Source organism: Phaenicophaeus curvirostris, chromosome 8 (genome assembly GCF_032191515.1).
Source record: "Phaenicophaeus curvirostris isolate KB17595 chromosome 8, BPBGC_Pcur_1.0, whole genome shotgun sequence".
Taxonomy (NCBI): Eukaryota; Metazoa; Chordata; class Aves; order Cuculiformes; family Cuculidae; genus Phaenicophaeus; species Phaenicophaeus curvirostris.
In genome coordinates, this window is record NC_091399.1 from 16144378 (window position 1) to 16160400 (window position 16023).

General features: G+C 41.8%; 2 protein-coding genes across 2 annotated transcripts in view; both read right to left on the reverse strand.

Annotated features, from left to right (window-relative positions):
- Window positions 1-16023, reverse strand: part of RNPC3 (RNA binding region (RNP1, RRM) containing 3) — a 205674-nt gene that overhangs the window by 169969 nt on the left and 19682 nt on the right. The gene's annotated exons all lie outside the window — the stretch shown is intronic.
- On the reverse strand, window positions 4647-13790 carry LOC138723491 (pancreatic alpha-amylase-like). The gene is made up of 10 exons (XM_069862581.1): window positions 13575-13790; window positions 11928-12074; window positions 10050-10247; window positions 8481-8711; window positions 7451-7584; window positions 7241-7363; window positions 7026-7125; window positions 6697-6818; window positions 6463-6588; window positions 4647-5381 (listed from the first exon to the last, which is right to left on the reverse strand). Exons 1-10 carry the CDS (start codon window positions 13764-13766, stop codon window positions 5192-5194), a joined length of 1563 nt encoding a protein of 520 aa, XP_069718682.1. The 5' UTR covers window positions 13767-13790; the 3' UTR covers window positions 4647-5191.

Below are 16023 nucleotides of genomic sequence, written 5' to 3' on the forward strand. Positions count from 1 at the left end.
GTGCTATCAGTCATATTTGCCTAGCTAGCTCGATATCATTCTTCTGTTTTGTCTTTTTCTGGATTGCCCAACAGCTGAAGATAAAATACCTTTTCACAATGATTATACATTATCATAAACCAAGCAGTTTGTGAGCAATGCACCCGAATGCAGAATTGTACTCTTTCCAACCACACAACCAAAGACAGGTTATCAAAAACATAACACACAGACCCTCAAAAGTGGGCTCTGGAAGGCAAAAGATTAGAAGACAACTGGAAATCTAACAGTTCAGGGAGACTGGATGTGTTTGCCAGCTTTCAGGGGAGTCTAGCTCAGGATTTGTCCAAGCTCAAACCAGGATACCTGGTCAGCCACTCTCAGTGAACAATAGATGTATCACACAACATGTTGTGGGTTTTCACCAGGTGACCCACATTGGTAACTAGAAATAGATCCCTTTTCATGCCTGAAGTTTTTCTAGCGTCATTGCCTAGTCCCTGCTAGGAACCATTATCAGCTTTCTCCACACAGTTGTGCAGAGTAACTGTTGCTCTACCTGACTGAAAGTCGTCAGAGCTGCAAGTACTTTCCTCTCCAACAGAGACTCTACATAAATTTCAATGACTTATGTTTCACCTAAATCAAGGAAGGAAACCTGAAATCAGATGTAAAGTGACACTGCATATGAGTTTCAGCTGCCTGACATGAAACTGAATTGGAAAGCCAGAGCTGTTGCCCAAGCACCTTCTGGCTTTTCCTACGATTTCCTTCTTCAAAAAAAATCTTGACTTTTGATCCTGACATAATATCAGGTTTTCATTTGGACCTGATATAAGATCAAGGTCTCTGCAACAAGCTCCATGAATAAGATCGAGTCATGTCAATGATAAAACTACACTCTTGAGAGAATATGAAGACCAGAAAATCCCTGACATTTGATGAATAACTGGGAGAAAAACAAAAAATCCACTAAATGGCACATCGCTCCAAGAGAAAAGAAACCTCAGTGCACTTTATACCTGAACTGCATCTATTATGCTCCTTCTGAGACTAGCCACACCATTGAATATGTCACATACATCCTCCGCTTTCCCAGAATTCGTCTTCAAGGACAAAACACAGAAGCAGGTCGATTTGCCCACCTGTTCATTTTCATATCACAGACCTTATCAAAGGTCTCTTTTTCCACTACAACAATTTAATAGTAAATTGCTGCGAATGACCTTGCCTATGGGCTAACAGCAAGTAACCAACAAGACAACCGCACCTTGTGATTGTCAATTCAAGGAGCACAGAAACCTCCTCCCCACCATTCCGTAGTTTTACTGAGAGCAACCAAATGTGCCTGAGGTTAATTTTTACATCACCTTTCCCTGTAGGGTTCTATTAATGTGAGAGTGTGTCTTTGTATAATATCCAATTTCCAACAACATGCGTTTTCCACCGAAATCCACTGCTGTCAGTCAAGAAGAGTGAGGACACATCCTTGATAGCCCAATGCAATGGATGGCCAACCTACTGGCAAGGGGACAGGGAGCCCTCATGACAGAGGCTATTCAGCAGCTCAAGCTGAACAGGCTGCAGTGTTTTAGCAGGCTGAGGAAATGCATGAAGGCAGAAGAGTAGGTGACCATCCTGCACTAATGATTTATGAGTCTTTCTGAAGTACAACCCAAGTAGAAAGTTGTAGTGGGTTGATGCTGGCTGGATACCAACTGCCCATCAAAGCTGCTCTGTCACTACCACTCCTCAAGTAGACAGAAGGGAGAAAATATAATAAAAAGTTCATAGGTTGAGATAAAGACAAGGAGACAACACCCACTAGTTACTGTCACAAGCAAAACAGACTGGGGAAATCAGCTTAATTCATTACCAATCAAATCACAGTATGATAATGAGAAATAAAACCAAACCCTGAAACACTTTCCCCACACCCCTCCCTTCTTCCTGGGCTCAACTTTACTCCCAAATTCTCTACCTTCTTCTCCCCAGCAGTGCAGGGGAACAGGGAATGGGGGTTACAGTCAGTTCATCACACGTTGTTTCTTCCGCCCCATCCTTCTCAGGAGGTGGACTCCTCATATTCTTCCCCTGCTCCATCATGGGGTTCGTCCCATGGGAGACATTCCTCCATGAACTTCTCCAATGTTAGTCCTTTCCACAAGCTGCAGTTCTTCACAAACTGCTCCAGCATGGCTCTTTTCTATGGGGTGCAGTCCTTCAAGAACAGACTGCTCCACAACGGGTTCCACATGAGGTCACAAGTCCTGCCAGAAAACCTGCTCCAGGATGGGCTCCTCTCTCCACAGGTCCATAGGTTCTGCCAGGAGCCTGCTCCAGTGTGGGTTTCCCACAGGATCATAGCTTCCTTCAGGAGCATCCACTTGCTCTGGTGTGGGGCTCTCTCTCTGGGCTGCAGGTAGGCAACTGCTCTACCGTTAACCACCAGGGACTGCAGTGGGACAACTTGCCTCACTGTGGCCTTCACCATGGGCTTCAGGGAATCTCTGCTTCAGTGCCTGAAGCACCTCCTCCCCCTCCTTCTTCACTGACCTTGGAGTCTGCAGAGGTGCTTCTTTCATGTATTCTCATTCCTCTCTTTGTCTGCAGTTGCTGTGTACAGGTTTTATTCCCCCTCCTTCTTAAATATGTTATCACAGAGGTGCTACCACCATTGTGATCGGCTCCAGCTTGGCCAGCAGCGAGTTCATCCCAGAGTGGGTTGCCATTGGCTCTGCTGGACACAAGGGAAGTTTCTGGCAGCTTCTCACAGAAGCCACACCTGTAGCCCCTCCTGCTACCAAACCCTTGCCATGCAAACCTAATACATTCTGCTCCTTGCCTCTGTGAATCATGTATTTAAGAATTATCATTAAAAATCTACATTTATCACACCAAGTTCACAAACTTCACTCTCATCAACAAAACACAATTCGCCACATCAAAATCAAAATAACATCACAACACCAAATGAAAGTAGACAATTAGTCCTTATCTTGCATTCTTCATGCCTCGCATTGGGGACCAAAAAAGGACTGTGGTGTGTTGACCCTGGCTAGACAACAGGTACCCACCAAGCTGCTCTGTCATTCCCCTCCTCAGCAGAATGGGTGGCGGGAGTAGGGGAGAATTAAGATAAAAAAAAAACTTTGTGGGTCAAGATAAAGGCAGCTTAATAAAGGAAAAGCAACAGCTGCATCTAGAAGTAAGAGAGAACAAAAGATTTAATCTCTACTTCCCATCAGGTGATGTCCACCCACTTCCAGGGAAGCAGGGCTTCAGTACACATAGCAGTTGCTCTGGAAGACAGGCATCATAATAAGGGATATCACCCACTCCCCACCCTCAACCCTCTGCCCCTTCTCTTAGCTTTTATCACAGAGCTGACGTCATACAGTACAGAATATCCTTTTGGTCAGGTTGGGTCAGATGTCCTAGCTCTATCTCTTCTCAAGATCTCGCCCACCCCCAGCCTACTGGAGGGGAAGCTGTTAGAGAGACAGTCAAGCTGTTGTGTATGTACTGCTTAGGAGCAGCCAAAACACTGGTGTGTTATCAACGCTTTCCTAGCTACCTTTTTCCTTTTTCAAAGCACAACACTATGAGGGCTGCAATAGGAAAATTAACTCCATCTCAGCCAGACACAATATAAAAGTATTTAACATGGAGTTTCAAACGTTGCATCTTTTTTTGGTATGGTAAAACAACAGGTGCCTAACAAAATGGCTTTGATTTTCAGGGGATTTTTGGGGGACGTGGAAGCTTTGGGCAGATGAGACCGCAGAGGGGTTTGGCTTTTTTCTAAAATCCTGTGCTTTAGTCCATCTGATCCCCCAATATCATTACAAATCCAGTTGTGAAAACTGGAGGATGTTGGTTCTAGACAACAAAATGAAAACCTTTTATTTGCAAGCTATTACACCGCAAACTTAAAAAAAAGCAGGCCTGCTCTTATATTTCCCTATGTGGCCATAACTCAGCTCTGCCAATCGAATACACAATTGATACCACGCTGTAATGGCAGCATTTCCCCAACACATCGCTGCAGGATCAATGTGCGCACAAGATCTAGCAGCATCTGACTAACCAAGAAACCCCTTCAGAGGAAGAAGGCGCAGAGAAGACGGGAAGGACGCCTAAGCAATGTTCAGATCTACAGAGTGCTTCTTGGACACCTTTAGAATAGCAACAGTCAACATTCCTCTGCAGCCAGCCACTGGGGTGCATGATGGAAGATCTCTTTTTGGATTTGTACAGGCACAAATTGACTGTTAACCAGGCAACCCACTGCCTTTGACTGATGTCACAGGCTGGAATAATTGATTGATATGGCTCAGCTTCCTCTGCTGACCCAGCCTTAAGTGTGGTTTGTCACAAGAATTGGATAAACTCTCTGTGTGTCTAGGCAATGCTTGTAGCTGACTGCCCACAATGCAGTTGCTCTGGGATTCAGAAGTGTGTCCATGTATCGGCCTTGGAAATACTGCATTTTACCTTAACCAGATATTTGTTTGGGGGTTTTGTGGCATATTCTATTTTTTTTCCCCATGTTTCTGTGCTGTGGGAAATGGAGCGCTGCACTGCCTTAAAATCCACCACTGCATTGTCACTAGCTATGATGTGATAAAGTTACAGTCCAATTTATTAAGAGAAAAGCACTACTTTTCAATCTGATTGCCATTTATTATTCACTAGATACAGAGAATCAGTCATGCTCAAATACCAAGGAATCACATATGGGGGAAACAGTAGTTCACAGACCAAAATAAGAAACACATTTTCTCCTGAGTTATAACTTGGCATCAATTGGGATTGCACTGTGCTTCAGCACAAAGTTGTCTCCTCTTGATATTTGGACATGCTGTTAATTTCTGGACCAGCTTCCCACAAAGAGAATTACTTTTCCACTTATTCATAGAGCAGCACAATTTAAAATTAAGTAAATTCAATTTTCTCTTTTCATTTTTTATTAGTACTTAAACTGAATAAAGTACACTTTCAAAGGCAGACAGGCGTATACCGTCTCTTCCTAGCACCACTAGCTCTTGCCTCTGTATAGCAGCTATTCAGTATTTCATTAATATAAGCTGATACACTTCATTCTATCACAGTTCATTCAGTGCTGAAGAGCCAAGACAATGAAACTACCGGAGATGCTATTAGCGAAAAACACAGTAGAGAAGAAACAACATGTGCACAACAGATGTGGTTACAATTTAGCATCAACATGAATTGCAATGAATGGGTCTTCATCCTTGTTACTGATGAGGAAATTAGCCTTGCCATCAGCAGCAACGTGAACTTCAACTGCTGTACAGTCATCGCCTTTCTTCTGCCCAGAAATGATATCGCAGTAAGTGCCAGCCGGCAGGCCAGTCTGCAGAGTTACATTCAAAGACCTTTGGAAAGTATTGAAATGCAATAAGCTTTACCTGGATTCTCAAATGCTTTGCAACTCATGTTAGAGACCTTCTCAGATGTTAGGTAATTCTGGAGTTATTCTGCAAAAATTTCTTTGGACACTCCAGAATCTATTCTCCTAGAAAATGGAAATACTCTAGGACTACTGAGTGAGGAGCCCAGAAAAACACCACATGTTCATGGTGCATGTAGGAGCCGTAAGGCTGGCCAACACACACTAGTTAATATAATTTTTCATGTGAGCTCTTCTACTTTATGGGCACTTAAGGGAAGTTGGTTCTAATCACACAGAAACATACTGCTTTACAATGAAGAAAAATAATTATACAAATAAATTAATTAATATAATAATACTTGCATATTTAACAGTAATGACAGGAAGCTTGGGTGTTCTCACTCTCCAGGAACTCTGAGATTTCATCTCCAGCAGTTCAAATTTCACTCTAGTGCAATTTTCATTTTTCCCCACCAAACCCCAGTTGGCTTTTTTAGGTTATCCCATTAAAAGTTCTTGCAACTGTCTCTGTTAGTAAACCGTTTTTTAATGACCTTAAACATACTTGAGAAATGCCAGATTCCACACAGATATTGTATTCCTGACATCATGGTACCCTAGAATTACATATCAAAATAGCTTAAAAAACTCTCAGCCCTAACAGAATTCCTCTCAAGCCATAGCAGGATGTCCAAAAGGAACTGTTGTGATGCACAGCACACTGGACTGGAAGACAGAGTTAACTGAGAACTCAAAAACTTCATCCTTCAAACTGCACATTACCCCAACATACTTCTAATTATTATAGACATGACACATTCCTGTTCTCTTAAATCATCTCACTCTTGCATTCAACACTGCAACGCAGCTTTTACAGCTGGCACTTTTGGACCATATTCCTGAGTCTTTGAGTTCCCTCATTTGTGTTGCTGGTGGACCATGCTCTTCAGTGATAAAGCTAACTCTAAGAACTAGGAAATAGCAAGACCAGAGTACAAGGCCTAACACCTTAAAAGTCTTCCCTGCTAACTAAAAGAATTATAATGTATTCCACTATTACTTACCAGTCATCATTATTGAAAACGATGAAGCCTTTATTACCACGGCCAAAAGCTACTTGATTGTTGCCATTGTCCCACCAGTTGGAGAAAGGCTGACCATCCACCACATTACGGAAGATAACCATGTTCCTGAAAATGCAAGGAACGGCTGTCACTGGGGCTGCAAGAGCTCTAAGGACATGAGGAACATGAGCTAAACCAACTGCTTTTACTTATTTCTTCTCCACAGTATCCTACCTTATTTGACGCCAGCGATGCTCACAAACCCAGTCATTGCCACAGGTAGTGTCTTCGTTGATTGTAACAGGCTTCGTTGAGCCATCCATGTTACTTGGTGGCCCAACCCAGTCATTGACATCCTGTAAGTAAAAAGACACGTTTTAAACTTCTCACTGAAAATGCAGAGCCTCTTTGTAGAGAAGCTAGATGGAGCATCACATTTCCACCTGCCAGATCCAACACAGGACTAAGAAATCGCTTGACAGATTTAAGTGCACAGGGCTGCTTCTCTGGCCCTGTGCTGATCCTTACTCACCATGAACGTATCTTCAGCAGTACAAGCTTACCTGCCCATTTACAAAATATCTTGGCCAGCGGAAACTCGACATCACACGTGTGAACCCATATGGATGAGCAAGCATGAAACCAACTGCCATTTTATAAAGCCTGTTTGTTAGACAAAAGAAGTAATGAGGCAAATGGAAAGACAAAGCATGCCAGAGAACAGATAAGACAAACAAGCAGAGGAGGAAGCATCATCCACACAAGAGCAACCCCTTACCTGGCATCCCAGAACGTCAGAATGGAAGCTCCACCAGCCCCGTGTCCTCGCTGGTTGTCATGATTATCCACAAACACCAGGGCTCTGTCAGAAGGCACAAAGCCCCAGCCTTCTCCCCAGTTCCTAGACAAAAACACAGAGACTTGAAGCCACCCTGACAACTGTTGCACACAGTGTATCCCAGACAAGTCAGAGCATCCTCACCCTTACTTTAAGTAGGCCATCTTCTCTCCATTCCACTTGCGGATCACTGTCCCCAGTTTTGCACCATATTTGAATTCTGTTATTCGCCCGTTTCCAAAGTAGTCACTGCCTTTGATTGGCTCTCCACCCAAGTCAATTACCTGGTACAGGAAAGATAGAGCATTCCTTACTACTTAAAGAACTCAAAAAAGTAAAAGACTTTGCCCTTAGACATTATTTTAAGCAAGAGACACTACTTGAACCAAGTACATTATTTGGGTTACTTGCAAAACTGTGTTTAAAGCTATTTTCTTCATTTTATTTCAGCCTAGCTGTGAACTTGTTTTCCACCTTCATCCTAAATTTCCTTACCGTGATTGACCACTACTGCAAAATTAAGGGTTGGGCCATACCTACATTATATTTAGTCTAGTAATGCCTCTGCTTCCAGCACATGGTTAACCTCATTTCACCATGCAGCTAAAGAATGTTTCACCATTTGCCCTAGACCTTGCAGGCAACATACTAATTTAATAAAACATGTCTACCAAGTCTAGCTTCTGCTGACGGAAACCAACGATTATCTACTTCTTGGGTCTCGTTAGGATCTGTTATTCAAACGTAAAACACAAACACAGAATGTCAAGTAAATGTGGTTATGCCACTGGAAAATAAAGTTTCAAATCGTAAACATCATTTAGATCTTCTGTTGCAATTTATTACTCAGAAATTAAAATTCAGGGAAGTAAAATCTCTTTTTTAAACCAATAGAATTTTTACGCTAATTTTGATGCAGTAAATTTCATCCTAGGTGTGATTTCCAGGTTGCCTAGTTTCAGAAAGTCCAAAACAACTGGGGCACTTTGCACGTAAATTACCATTTGTGGGCAGATTAGAACTTTGTAAATTATGGCTATTAAATATAAATGACAATTTCTATAGATCCTGAGTCTGAAAGCTGCTTGGGCCCAGGGTCAAGCAAAGCATCACTTCTAGAGAGGGACTGAGTCTATACTGTGCCTGATAAAAATATATTTGTGAAGTACAGTTGAATTACCTCCTGGTAAATGAAAGGTTTAGTTCCTGCAGAAAACCAAGTAGTATTTAGATCTTTCAGCTTGTCTAAAATTGCCTTCACATCCTTGGGCCACATATGCTTGGCAGCATCAATCCGGAAGCCTGCTACACCAATATCGATGAGGTTGTTCATGTACTCAGCAATTTTTGAGCGTACATAGTCCTTCTCCAGGGCCAGATCAAGCAGGCTAACCAAGCGGCAGTCTCGGACCTATATGAAAATTCTGAAATGAAATATATTTCACCTAATAAACTGTAGTGTTCTGCACATATTTTGAATTTTGTTACCTACTTTACAATGCCAAATAAAGCCTTTACTAGCCACTGTTCACCATGCATATCTTTGGCCTGGACAGTCAACTCCACAGAAGAAGCGCTAAGAAATCTGCATTCACCCAGCTTGCACAGCTGTAGATGCTGAAGGATTGTAAAAGTCTCAAACCATTAAATATATATTCAGCCATTTAATGCAAATATAAGTAAAAAATTATTTTTACTCCAATGTGTTCTGTATTGAGGAACAGATTCATTACTGTTTCAAGTGCACTCATTTCTTCTCTGATGTAGGAAAGATTTCTAGAAATCCTATTTCTAAATATTTTTAAAATCTTGAGTTGTTAGAACCTTATGAAACATTAAACTATTGTTTTCTGTTCCCTCTTTGCCTTTATTTTCTGTAAATACAAAATTATGTGGATTGATTTTCACTAAAAGAATACTTTAAACATGCACCAAATATACTGAAAAGTTTCTCTAAATAACTCTTACAATGAGTTTCCACAGCCATGCACACCTGCCTGAAGAGAGCAAGGTGCATCAGCCTATGCTGCAAACTGTCCTAAAGAATTGGCTATAAACATGCTTCTCTAGAACTGATCAAGAATTCAGGGACTTTTAAAGCCTCCTCTCCTTCTGCCATTTCTTCAAAACCCCTCTCCCCTCAATTCAGATTCAGGAAAGATCAAACGAATTTGAAAGGCATAAGTTACTATTCAAGAAAGACAGGTATTTATCTTTATAAAAATAATTTTTCATTCTGTGTAGTTTTGAAGTCTTGACCTTGTAATCTGATATAAAGAAACAGACAGGCTCCTAGGAAGAGAAATCTTTAAATAGAAGGTTGATTTTCAAGATTTTAGCATTACTATTTTTCTTCATGAAATTCTAATCTCTATCTTCTGAAACTGAGACCAAAGAAAACTTCCAAACTACAATAAAAGGCAAATAACTCTTAATTTTTTTTTAAAAAAAAAAACAACAGAAAATACCCAAACAAGATAAACCCTAAGTAGGTTTTATGAGCTTCAAAACTCTCTTTGTAAAGTACCTAGGCATACTTGTCTAAATCTGAAATTAAGCCATTAGTTCAAGTACCCCTTTAAGAAGTGATAGTCCTGATAGCAATGCTAACCTCTACTATCAATTTGGATGGTTTTCCATGAGTGTTGTTGTTTTGTTTTTAAAAAATATCTCACATTAAAGAGGAGCAAAGAAACCGCATCCCAGGAAAAGATGTATGTGAAAAATATATTTATAGTTCTAAGTTTACCTGAGGTATATCATGATAATTCTCAATGTCTCCACTTCTAGAATTACATTTACGATCATTAAAGTCCCAACTAGAATATGGCACAGTTGGAAAATCTTCAGTCTTCGCATTGAAATAACTTCCACATGTAGCATGGTTGCCAGCACCAGCATTAGCTCCGCACATATGGTTGATTACTGCATCCACATAAATATGTACCTAGAGGAATGTATTAACATTTCAATTTGAGAAAGCTACTTTCCATGGCGCCACTAACGTTCTCTCTTTCTTTTACATCCTGCCCTACCTCCCTATCTCCTGTTGCTTCCCCTAACATTTTATTTAAAATACTTTACTAACACACCACAATGGTGATACAACATGCATATCAACAGAGAGGCAGTTAACATCGCACCCGCTTTTAAAAAGGGTATAAAGGAGAATCCTGGGAACTACTGACCTGTCAACCTCACCTCTGTGCCTGCAAAGATGATGGAAGAGACCATTCTAGAAGCTATGCTAAAGTACATGGAGGACACGGAGGTGATTTGAGACAGCCAGCACGGCTTCACCAAGGGCAAGTCCTGTGTGACCAATCTAGTGGCCTTCTGTGATGGACTGACTACATGACTGGACGAGGGAAGAACTATGGGTGTCATCTATCTGGATTTCTCTAAGGCCTTTGACACAGTCTCCCACAACATCCATTGGAGAGATAGGGTTTTGATGGGTAGACTGTTCAGTGGATGAGGAACTGGTTGGATGGTTACGTCCAGAAGGTAGAGGTCAACGGCTCAATGTGCAGATTGAGATTAGTGACAAGTGGTGTCCCTCAGTGGTCCATACTGAGATCAATATTTAATATCTTCATCAATGACACAGGTAGCAAGATCAAGTGCACACTCAGCAAGCTCGCACAAGACACCAAGCTGAGTGGTGCAGCTGACATGCCTCAGGAACAGGATGCCATCCAGAGGGACCTGGATGAGCTCAACAAGTGGGCCCATGTGAACCTCGTGAGGTTCAACAAGGCCAAGTGCAAGGTGCTGCACCTGGATTGGGACAACCCTGGGTATCAATACGAGCTGAGGGATGAAGGGTTCGAGAGCAGCCCTACAGAGGGCTTGGGGGTGCTGGTGGATGAAAAGCTCGACGTGAGCCAGCAATGTGCACTTGCAGCCCAGAAGGCCAAGTGTATCCTGAGCTGCATCAAAAGAAGTGTGGCCAGCAGGTTGAGGGAGGTGATTCTGCCCCTTTGTTCTCATGAGAGCCCACCTGGAATACTGTGTCCAGCTGTGGAGCCCTCAGCACAGGAAAGACATGGACTTGCTGGAAAGGGTCCAGAGGGGACCCGCAAAAATGATCAGAGGGATGGAATACTTCTCTTATGAGGAAAAGTTAAGAGAGTTGGGGTTGTTCAGCCTGGAGAGCAGAAGACTGCAGGGACACTAGCTGTGGCCTTTCAGTACCTAAATGAGGCCTAACAAAAAGATCAGGACAAGATTTTTAGCAGGGTCTATTGCAATAGGACAAGAGGTAATGGTTTTAAACTAAAAGAAGGTATATTTAGATTAGATATAAGGAAGAAATTTATTACAATGAGGGTGGTGAAACACTGGAATAGGTTGCCCAGAGAGGTGGTTGATGCTCCATCTCTGGAAACATTCAAGATCTGGTTGGATGCAGCTCTGAGCAACCTGATCTAGTCAGAGATGTCCATGCGCATTGAAGGGAGGTTGGACTAGATGACCTTTAAAGGTCCCTTCCAGCCTGAACCATTCTATGATTCTATGAAAGACAAAAGAACATCTTCACTACAGTGATACCATGTCTTCCCTCCTAAATTAACAGTTGTTTATATCCTTACATTGTTAACACCAGAAGGTACAAAGTACTTACTCCGACATTGTTGCACCTAGTCACCATGTCTCTAAATTCAGTTTCATTTCCAGATCGTGTGCAGAGCTTGTAGCTGACAGGCTGGTACCTTTCCCACCATGGCTGTGAGGGGTCAGTAATAATAACATTCTCATTTGGGGGTGAAATCTGTGAATAAGAAGGTGTGTCTTGGTAACAGGATATTGTTAATGGTTTGTTTGTTTGCCCAGCATTGTTAGAGAAAGAACATAAAAACAGAAAACCAGGTCCCTTTAATGGAAGATCCTCACATTACCTAACCCATGCAGATCCTCACTATCCTCTGCTTATACTGGAAATAAAAGACATAGGCCAAGAACTTCAGCAGGTAGAAACATACTATAGAAACAATGTCTATGGACATAGTATCCTAATTATCTTCATTAATAGGCCTTGGAGATCAAAGAAGGGTCTGAAATCTGAGGGACTTTCAGCAGATAGCCCTGAATCAGGAAGGAACTGACTGCAGAAAAAACGACATAACATTCTCCCCTTAGATAAAAGCATTCTTGATGTGAGGTGTCACAGTTTCCACATAAGTTACACCTCTTCCTTTTATAGACTCTTTCCAGGCAACAAGCTTTTGCTGCTGCATCCAAGTCTCTGGGCATAACCACTTGATCCCAGCATTTCTTATGAAGATCCTTTGGCTGCATGCAACGCAGCTGCCATGCCTTTGTGACTAGCACAGCAAGTCTACATCTGAAAAAATTTCTTTCTGAGACCCAGTCACAGCATGGAATAAAAGGATAACCAAGACCGTAGTCCAATAAATCAGTTTAAAATCAATCAGGTCTGCATGCCTGGAAAGAAGGCTACAAAGAAAAAGTGTGTTATTTGAAAATTATGGGAAAGTTCTCACTCAGGCTACCTTGCACACTCCTGGGTGACAAGAGACAGGCAGACTTCTCCCACCAAGTTTTCCTGAGCAATCTGACAAACAAACTGGAATAGTTTAATAGATGACTGTTCTCCAGCCACGCTACCCCACCCCTCTGATGCTAATGGTTTCACAGGAACACACGTGTGTTGTTCAGATGGCACGGATTCACATCAACACACCTCCAGCAGAAACTCTGCTCAGTTCATTTCTGCCTGCTCACCCCAGGTTCCTGCAAAGAATGGCCTCTTAAGAGCTTACTTGGATGTTAGGCTTTACAGAGAAACTTACCAGTTTGGGTGAAGACAATTAGCAGGCTTTCATATTTATTTATTTATTTAAAGCCTTCAGCACTTTGGTATTCACTCTGTGAGCCCTTTTTTTCAGTCATAGTTTCATTTTATGTTTATCCAGCTCTTAAGAGCTTCCTTTGACTTAAATAATATCAAGCAGATAAACACAGGTTACTCTTCTCAGCAGTAAAAAAAAGATTTGCCAGTTATATGCAATTCTAATTCATCTAAATGTAGTAGCACAGAGTGCAAAACAGGCACTTTGGAGCAATGAAATAAAATTCACACTTACATGATGATGGCTGAAGAATATATTTGTCAGCATTTACTACTTTCATTACAAATACCTATTTGTCTTTCTCAGTACTTGTTCTTTGGTGAACTAAACATTTTCTCAGAAAAACAAATTACCACCTATGCAGCAATTTTACAACCTACAGACAGGAACAGACCTACCTGAACTCCTCCAAATCCATTAGGAGCTAAATAGCGTTCACATTCAAGAGCAACATCCTCCCAGCGCCATTCAAAGAGGTGCACAATAGACGTCCGCCCAGAAAGAGTATTAGGGTTGTACTGTGCCCAGCAAACCCCTATAATTAACAGAAGAAAACAGACACCCATCTTGTGCTCTGTGATCAGTTGCATTCTTCTTACTGCCTATTTATGTACCTGCAAGAGGGTAAAGTACACATTACAAAATACACATTTAAAAGTAAATGCCTATCTCTGGCATCACATTTATTTAACTTTACTTGATTGTCATTTTGTTGGAGAACTGGATTCTATCTAAGCTATATCAACTCCCCATGCTAATTGTAACTTTGTTTCTTTGGAGTTAAAATTCAGATGTTGTCTAATGCAGGCTGTCTCTAACATCCAAAAGTTGTGATTTTATTAGTATAAAGCCCAAAAGATAGAGGAAACAAACATTTCATTTCTCATTCTAATGTATAATATTTTACATTCCCATCTATCCTTGAGAGGCATCTGTTTTAAAAAATGTATTACTATGACTTTTCCATACTCGGACAAGGCCTTGGAGAATCAGCGTGTTTCTTACTGTGAGTTGCCACAAAACCCCAGATATTTTGAAGGTCTAACTTATGTGAGCATGTTGTTCGTGATATATATAATATCTATCATTCAAACAATACCCCTAACCTTGGAAGATCTCTCAGATGCAGAAGAGACTAAACTGACTCAAGTCCAGAAATGCTCAATGTTTAATCTCTGTACACCTGTACAACTGATTTGGATATACTCTTCTCCCAGATTGCAGAGCACAATGACATGCAGAGCCTGAAGTGCTTGTGAAGCTCCATAACCAAGCAATCTCCCTCTAGGCATCCAGGTACAGAGTTCTGTAAAACGCACTGAAGGAGCTCCCTAAAGGAGAAAAAACAGCTGCACTACCCTCTGGTAAGAAAAGCCAGGAACTTTACTTCTATCAAGGTTTACATTGCACTATTTAGGAATTCATTTTGCACTCTTCCAGAAGTCAGAAGCTGATTTAGAGAGTCTGAGATACAAAGAAGTCCTACAAGGAGATCTTTTGCAAACAAAAGGTTGGAACACTACTCCCCTTCAATAACAAAACACAGAATGTTGATACTTCCCTGTAAGCATCTAGTCATTGTAAAAAGATATCTTAACACAGCAACAAGGTAGCGCAAAGAGGGATGATAAGAAACACCAAAGAATTTAGTGAGCGCTTAAAAAAGAACACAAGGGCCTTCAGGCTTGCTGCATGGAAAAAACTTGCACCCTTCCCTGATTCAATACATATTTGGGAATGCACTACTGAAAACATCAGCCTGCTGTGGTACAGATACCAAACAAAAGTTTATATAAAATCGTACGTAATTTCTACAACACTATCCCTCGTTTTTATCTCAATGAAAGGATGATCCATATCTCAGCAGAGGTGCACCCTGGGGAGGAAATTAAATCACAAAACATGCCAGTTTATAAAGCACAGAACCTGTGCGCCCCAAAGCCTGTTGTTATCAGCTGTCACTGTACTTGCCAGGCAGCCACAGTTACTTAGAATGAATTACTTGATAAGTCTAACTTTTATTTTTGCTTGTAAACAAAGTAATTTTGATGAAATTATTTACTTGTAGATCCTCAGCAAAGTATACATAGAAATTTCAGCCATAGGCAGGTGTTCATTGTGCTTCCATTCTCACGAAAGAATGTTGCTTTGCCCTGACAGAAGGAATATACATTAAAAGAAAACAAGCTAGGAAAGTTTGATCTCCTCTGATGAGAGAACCAATTTATCAGATCCGCAATTTTCACTTAGAGTACTAAGCACACGAAGCAGACAGAATAATATATTTTGACCCAATCAGCTCCATGGCTTATTGTCTGAAGCCTCGCTGTATCTTTTTATTTCTTTGAAATAGATTTACGGCTGCTTTAGCTTCAGTACAAGAAATAAGAGAATGGAGATGTTGGCAACCCCAACGCACTGTGAAGGCTCTGGCTTCAAAACGCTCGTAAAAGTTGCAAAAAACCCCAAACACGGGAGGCCTGTATTCCTTTAGGGAAGAAAAGGGAAGACAGCTGATCACAATAAAGAATACGGGAGAGAATTGTTTCTGAGGAGCCCTGTGAGAGCCTTGGACAAGGAGAGCTCGGGTCAGGCTGCCTTCTGCCAGGGCACGGTGTGAAACTCGGCCGCTGTCTCCAAAACACCAGCAGAAGTGTCCGTTTCGAGCGGTCTGACCAGGCCAGCCGAAGCCTCAAGCGTTAAAGGCTGTTACAGACAGCGAAGCGGCCTCCCGGGCCCTCCCGGCGGCTCCCTCCCCCGGGTTCGGCTCCACCGACCGGCACAGCCGCGTTAGGAGCCTCCCGCAAGGGAGCGGCGGGACGCGAGGCGCAGGCCGGGAGGCGACCC